General features: G+C 50.9%; 1 protein-coding gene across 1 annotated transcript in view; it reads right to left on the reverse strand.

Moving 5' to 3' along the window:
• Positions 1–1,141: 1,141 nt before the first annotated feature.
• The window catches only part of LOC102249097 (leukocyte immunoglobulin-like receptor subfamily B member 3), a 15,016-nt gene continuing 8,506 nt past the window's right edge, over positions 1,142–7,651 (reverse strand). The window contains exons 5-11 of the mRNA XM_014535339.1: positions 7,465–7,637; positions 6,956–7,252; positions 6,394–6,696; positions 5,574–5,690; positions 2,610–2,662; positions 1,343–1,507; positions 1,142–1,264 (exon numbers count right to left, since the gene is read on the reverse strand). Of these exons, the coding sequence (XP_014390825.1) occupies positions 1,142–1,264; positions 1,343–1,507; positions 2,610–2,662; positions 5,574–5,690; positions 6,394–6,696; positions 6,956–7,252; positions 7,465–7,637 (1,231 nt within the window). The remainder of the gene's footprint in view (positions 1,265–1,342; positions 1,508–2,609; positions 2,663–5,573; positions 5,691–6,393; positions 6,697–6,955; positions 7,253–7,464; positions 7,638–7,651) is intronic.

Below are 7,651 nucleotides of genomic sequence, written 5' to 3' on the forward strand. Positions count from 1 at the left end.
TTCAAGCCTGGCCTTCAGACCAGGTGCCTGACAGGTCTGCCTAGCCAGCTCCCATTTTTCCCTTCCCTATGGCTGACTTATATGCCATTGTGTATACACGCTATATCTTTCTCATCCAATCATCTATGGAGCTAAAGATTCAATCCAATCTTTTTACCCCTCTAAATACTCGATATGATAGCATAGGCCAATGATTTTTTTAAGGCATTTTCTTTTCTACCATTCATGGTTTTTAGTTTTCTCATTTAATAGATTTGATGTGTAATATTTACATTATCATTTAATTGAAAATGTTCACTTCAGTTTTGGTTCACACATTTCTTATTGAGAAGTCTGTTGCTTTATTTAAAAAAATGTAAGGATATTTTTTATCTCATTATTAATATACTAGTGGCCCAGTGCACAAAATTTGTGAACATTAAAAGGGAATTAATTAGAGGAAATATTTTAATGTTGCTATTTGCCCTTTCTCTATAATAGAAGTGTCAGAAATGAAAGAAAATTAGTAAAATGTATATGAAAAATCTCCCTCCTGTCAGAGTCTGGGGCATGCAGTGGGACCCAGAGTCAAGTCCCTGCCCACCCACACACCCCTCAAAATTGTGCGAGACCCAGACCCAGCAGGCCCCAACCCCATTGGACAAGACCCAGACCTGGCTGGCCCCACCCCCGTGAAGCCTCACCAGTGCATCATGTCCCTGGCCGGTGCTGGGCGGGGTTGCAGCCTCCTGCTGATCAGTTGTTATGCATGAAGGTGTGATGACCATTTGCATATTAGCCTTTTATTATTATAGATTTTTATTGATTTCAGAGAGGAGAGGAGGGGAGAGGAGAGGGACAGAGAGATAGAAACATCAATGATGAGAATCATTGATTGGCTGCCTCCGGCATGCCTCCTCTTGGGGAATGAGACAGCAACCCAGGCATGTTCTTTGACCAAGAAAGGAACTGTCGCCTCATGGTTCATAGGTTGACTCTCATCCAATGAGCAACACTGGTCAGGCGATATTGCTTATCTTGACTATAAAATCAGGTGACTCCCAGAGGTTTCCAGGAGCTGCGGGGGTCCATGTCAGGTTTCCACCCCTCCTGGGAAATGTGAATCCCTTCCCTGGAGTGTGGGGTCTGGGTCCATCCTGGGCTAGTAGACCGACAGGACAGCATACACACTGGGCTCATCTGGGGGCTCCTCTGACAGGGAGGAAGGGGATGCACATGTCTTCTGTCTGAGGGTCAAGTGGTTCAGCTGGGCGTAGGTGACAGCCTGGAGCAAGGGGAGAGTGAGTAGGATGAAATGGTTAGAGTTGGGGAAGCCTTGGGGTATGGAGAGGATAGGACCCACCTGACTGTCCATCTGTCTGTCCTCTTCTGCTTGTCGGCCCTTCTTATCCAGTAATCCCCCTGATATGGAGGAAGGAGGGGTGGCCATTCCCTGCCTGGGTCTTGGTCTTGAGAGGTTCACCTGGGCATATGTCACTCCCTGGGGGTCTTCATCCTGCCTGTTCTGCTGGAGACAGTGAGACAGAACAATGTCTCCTTGATTCCACTGTTGAAATCCTCCAGATTTCAAGCACATGTTGAGAGAGAGATGACTTAAACTTTAAACAGATTAGCTCCCTCTCCTGATGGAATCTGCAGGGTCTTCCTAAGACCTGGAGCCTCTGGATGCTTCTATGGTTCTGATTCTTATCCTAACGTGCTCTCTCTTGCTCATTTGGCTCCAGCTTCATGACCCATCCTCCTGAAGCATGTCCTGCCTCAGGACCTTTGCACCGCTCTTCTCCCTGTCCCCTCACCATGCGCTCTATCTCCTCCTCTTGCTTTATGTTCCTTCACAGCACTGTGCTCTCTGGGACACTGTCTGCTTGTTTGAATATTGTCTCCCTCACCCACAGGGGAGCTCAAGGAGTGTGGAGACAGTGTGGCTCAGGGCTGCACAATGGCTCCTAAAAGCAGCTGTAAACAGTGAGCCCCTTTCACATTTGCTGGATGAATGAATGAAAGGGATCTTGGTGACCTATGGGTAAGTCACTTATTCCTGCCTCCTCCTGAGACCTGGGGCTTCACAAGGTCAGACAGAGGATGAGGGTCCAACAAAGGAGGCCCAGTAGAAGGGGCTATGAGGTCACAAGGAAACCAGGAGGAGTGAGGCTCAGCAGGATGGCCTGGGGGCCCAGAAGGAGAGGTCAGTGTGGACACCGCTGAGAACAAGGAGAGGTGGGACAGGGAACGAACCATTGAATTAAACTGGGTGAAAGAATGTCCTTGTGGCCTGAACAGGAGCAGGGTTCTCACCTCTGGATGAATGAATGAAAGGGCTCTTGGTGACCTATGGGTAAGTCACTTATTTCTGCATCCTCCTGAGACCTGGAGCTTCACAAGGTCAGACAGAGGATTAGGGGCCAACAAAGGAGGCCCAGTAGAAGGGGCCATGAAGTCACAAGGAAACCAGGAGGAGTCAGGCTCAGCAGGACGACCTGGGGGCCCAGAAGGAGAGGTCAATGTGGACACCGCTGAGAACAAGGTGAGGTGGAGACAGGGAACAAACCGTTGAATTAAACTGGGTGACAGAAATGTCCTTGTGGCCTGAACAGGAGCAGGGTTCTCACCTGAGGGTCCAGCTCCACGCTATCCCCAGGCTGTGGGTCCTTCATGACAGCATCTGTTGGGGCAGAACGGGGAGGTGTCTCCTGGTAGGTCCCCAAGTTCTCAGAGCTGCAGGCCCTGCCTTCTCCCAGATGGACCACTAACTCAGGGGTGAGGAGAGGCATCAGGTCAGGCAGTGTGCATCTCAGTTCTTCTCACTCTGACCCCACACCCTCCCAGCCTAACCCTCCCCATTGCCTCCTGAAATCCCTGTGCCCGCTCCTCCAGGGCAGCTGTCTCTTCCTCTCACAAAGAGTCTCTTCTTGGCTGTCCAAAGCTGGGCTTCAACTGGAGGAGGAGACATGAGTTTTAGGGTCAGAGATGGGCCGTAGATGGTGGATATTTCAGGTCTTTGGGGCAGGAGTTTCATGATCTGCAGGCCTCTGTCCTTGGGCTCTGGGTCTGTGGCCCTTGCAGGAGGTTGGACATGAGCCCCTCTCTGGGCTGGTCAAGAGGGACAGTCTCAGGGCTGTGAGGTTAGGAGCCACTCCCCATGTGATTCCACAGGAAAGAATAAAACCTTAACACTCAAGTCAACCAAGATGGCAGCATAGGTTAACACCTGTACTTGCTGCCTCCCACAACCATAGCAAAATTAGAACTAAAATACAGAACAACTATCATCCAGAACGGCAGGGAAGCTAGCTGAGGGGAAGTACTACAACTAGAGAGGTAAAGAAGAAAGCACATTGAGACTGGCAGGAGGTGCGGAGGCACAGATCAGGCTAGCACCCGGGTATGCCGCTTTTTTTAATTGGGAGGGAGGTACAAGCTTCCACTTGCTCTGAGCTCCAGTACTGGGCGAGACTTTGGGGGAACAAGACACATACAAGGAGAAACTGGACTGTCTGGCATCAGGGCAGGAACACGGGGGCGGCTTTCTTCCAGATGGAGGTGCTCACAATGGTCATTGTTCCTGAGCTGGGACCTCTCTGGTGCAGAGCTGACTGGCAGCCATTGCTGTTTGCTCCACCCTGGAGATTCCCTGAGACCCCACCCTATCCAATTTACAACCCCACCCAAGCTGTATGCAGCGGCTTTTGCATATGAATGACTGGTCCTTTCTCTGCCTAAAACCTGTCAAACTGCAGTTGGGTCAGGGAGCCCCAAAGCTATCAAAAGAAGGCAAAGGCCAGCACCACAGCAGCCTGCCTTGCTTCACAGCTGGGCCTCATCTGGGCACTTCCAAATCTCATACAAAGAGGAGGAATCTGCAGATCTCTCTGTAGCTCCTGCTGGGTGGCCACAGGCAGTGGCTGACGCTGCACCTCCTTGGAGATCCAAGAGCCAGTGTACCCAGTGCTCAGTGTGAGATCATACCATGTTACAATTCTTCACATCCATAAGTGACACACCCAAGGGTCAGACTCAGGGAGGACCAAAGATCCACTGAAGCAAGTCCTGCCCCATAAGGGTATCTGCTGCACAGAAGCACTTCCATTGGCCTGGAGTTCAATTCATCCCAGTGATGCCAACAGCAATCAAGGCTCAAATACAACAAGACTGTACATAGCTCACAAAAGGGTGCACCAAGAGTGTCTACCTCAGGTGACTGGGAAGGCTGAGTCACTGGGCCCTATAGAACACCTACTACACAAGGCCACTCTATCAACTCAAGGAGACTTAGCAGCTACCCAATACACAGAAACAAACACAGGGAAGCAGCCAAAATGCAGAGACAAAGAAACGTGTGACAAATGAAAGAAATGGGAGAAAGCAAACTACTGGATATAGAGTTCTAAACCACAGTTATAAGGTTACTCAAGAATCTTCTAGACACCTCTGAGGAACTTAGTGAGCCCTTCAAGGATCTTAGTGAGAATGCCAAAAAAAAATGGAAAAGGACCAGTCAGAAATTAAGCATACACTGACTGAAATAAAGCCGAATTATAGGGGTGCCAGAAGAAGAGAGAGAGCAAGATATTGAAAACCTATTTGAAGAAATAATGACAGAAAACTTCCCCTACCTGGTGAAAGAAATAGACTTACAAGTCCAGGAAGCGCAGAGAACCCCAAACAAAAGGAATCCAAAGAGGACCACACCAAGACACATCATAATTAAAATGCCAAGAGCAAAAGACAAAGAGAGAATCTTAAAAGCAGCAAGAGAAAAACAGTTAGTTACCTACAAGGGAATACCCATACGACCGTCAGCTGATTTCTCAACAGAAACTATGCAGGACAGAAGGGAGTGGCAAGAAATATTCAAAGTGATGAATGGCAAGAACCTACAACTAAGATTACTCTACCCAGAAACACTATCATTTAGAATCGAAGGTCAGATAAAGAGCTTCACAGATAAGAAAAAGCTAAATGAGTTCATCACCACCAAACCAGTATTATATAAAATACTGAAGGGTATTCTTTAAGAAGAGGAAAAAGAAGAAAAAGGTAAAGATAAAAAATGATGAACAACAAAGTGACAACAAATACATATCTATAAACAAGTGAATCTAAAAATCAAATGAATAAAAAATCTGATGAACAGAATAAACTGGTGCATGTAATAGAATCAGGGGCATGGAAATGGAGTGGACTGACAATTCTCGGGAGGAAGGGGTTGTGGGGGGAGTGCGGGAAGAGATGGGACAAAGATCTTATATGTATGTATGCAGTACCTATGGACGCAGACAGTGGGGTGGCAGGGGCTGGGGTTGGGTGGGAACCGGGTGGAAGGGAGCTATGGGGGAGAAAAAGAGGGACATCTGTAATAATCTGAACAATAAAGATTAAAATAACCAAAACCTTAACACCCACTTGTGTGCATATTTCATGAGACTGTCTGACATTGTTTTCTTTCTAGGTTTTCTGATTTCAGATGCTGGAAAAGTCTTTTCTCAGCTGACCATCTCCATCCATTTGATTTCCCATGGCAGGTGCTCTGAGCACCCCATTGTGTGACCCAGGTCACCCCTTTCCCTACTCACCTGATGTCCTGCCTTTGCTCTGACATTGGTGCCGGAGGAGGAGGAAGGGGAGGAGGGAGAGTAGCAGGACGAGGGTAACCGAGATCCCCATCAGGATGATCAGTTTCCATTCAAGACCTTGAACACAAGTGATGTCATGAATGAGCCAATGAAAGGGCCACGGAGACCCCGATCAGGATGTTCAGGTTCCGTTTGGGAACTAGGACAAGAGTGATGTCATGAATGAGCCAGTGATACCATTTGATGAGCACCTACTGTGTGTGAGGCATGTGCTGGGGTCTGTCCCTCATCTCCTCTCACCTCACAGCAGTCATACACCAGGGATTGCTGACCCCACCACCCACTTCACTGAGGCTCAGAGAGGTTAATCACGTGCCCCAGGTCACCCAGCTTGGATGGAGCAGGGTTGAGACTGGGACCCAGGACTGTGGGTTCCCTGTGCTGTCCTCACACTGCCCCCCAGGGGGACACCAGCTCTGTGCTCTGTGCTCCTCATCTGGGGCCTGTGGTGGAGGGCTGGGGCCCCACAGATTCTTGGGAAGGACAAGAAGAGGGTGAGGAGCTGGTGCTGACCTGGGAGTAGGAACTTCTCTCAGACTTCTACTACATCTGTGTTGGGGCTCCTAAGACACTCCCACTGCCCACCTACCCCTTCAGACCCGCGTGAGGGGGAGGGAGAGTATAGGGTGGGAGGGCGTCTAAGGAAGAGAAAACTTCTGGATGACCATTCTAGAGCCCCTCACCACTATTTCAGCCTATAATTCCCCTGGGGAGGGGACCCTGAGATGACAGCTCAGAAGACAGGGTCAGGGGCCCTCACCTGAGATGAGGAGCTCCAGGGGCTCACTGGGGAGTGACAGCAGGAAGGGGGAGGTGCTGTTTGAGCTGTAGCACCTGTAGATGCCCCCATGGGCTGAGGTCACAGGACTCATGGAGAACTCAGCCTGGGACTGCTGAGCTCTGTGCTTTGATCTCAGACACAGGGGGGGAACGGCTGCCCCCTCCTTGGACAGAAGGAATGTGTCCCTCGGGCTCTGTGACTGACACAGCAAGGTCACGTTATCTCCTGAGGCCACCCTGGGGCCTGGCTGCACCGAGAGGGAGGGTCTGTCAGGCAGGTGTCCTAGAGAGAGGGAGGGAGGGTGAGGGCTGCCTGACCACCTTGTTGTGACCTGAGAGTCACCAGGCCTCTGTCTGAGGACCCTCCTCTCTGTCTGTCTCTGTTTCTCTGAGTTTCCCCTCTCTCTTCTTCCACCCCCTGTCTCTGTCTCTGTTTCTCTCCCTCCCTGGGGGCCTGCACTTTCATTCTGGCCTCACAACCTGAGACCCCAGCAGGGCCTGTGCAGAGTCAGGGTCCCTGACTGAACCCACTAGCTCCTCACCTGCCACCAGGATGTCCAGGGGGTCACTGGGCGCCGACCACTCAGAGGAGAGGTTGTATCCACCGTAGCATCTGTACCGGCCCCCGTGAGAGCTGCTCACAGTGCCCAGGGGGAAGTGGACCTGAGAGAGCCCATCCTGGGGCTGCAGGACAAGGCTCTGGGAGAGGTCCGGTTCACCCTCCTTGTGCAGAGCGAATCTGTCATAGCCGACATCAGAGCGACACTGGAGGGTCAGTCTCTGTTCAGAGAACACGATGGGGCCCTGCTGGCTCAGGAGGGAGGGCTTCCCAGACTCACCTGGGGAGACCAGACATGAATTACTTGGGCTGCTCCTCCCATAACCCCTTCTCCTGGCCTAGCCCCCAGGTCTCACTGTCTCTCTCTGTGTCTCTGGCCCAGGGGCTCCTGTGCTCCACTCTCCGCACCCCTTCACATGGGGCTCCCCTCCCAGAGAAGATGCCAATGTGTCTGGTGCCTCAATCCATGGATGGGAGCAGGATGGGACTTACCTGGAATCAGGAGCTCCAGGGCATCACTGGGGTATGACCACACCTGGGGGCTGTTCCTGTAAGAACCATAGCATCTGAACCTCCACCTGTGAATGGGACTCACAGGACCCACAGGGAACAGGGCCTGGGACTGCCCATTGGGCTGTGGCTGTGAGTCCAGGGTCCAGGAGACCCTGTCCTTTCCTTA

This window comes from Myotis brandtii, unplaced genomic scaffold (assembly GCF_000412655.1).
Source record: "Myotis brandtii unplaced genomic scaffold, ASM41265v1 scaffold1425, whole genome shotgun sequence".
Classification (NCBI taxonomy): domain Eukaryota; kingdom Metazoa; phylum Chordata; class Mammalia; order Chiroptera; family Vespertilionidae; genus Myotis; species Myotis brandtii.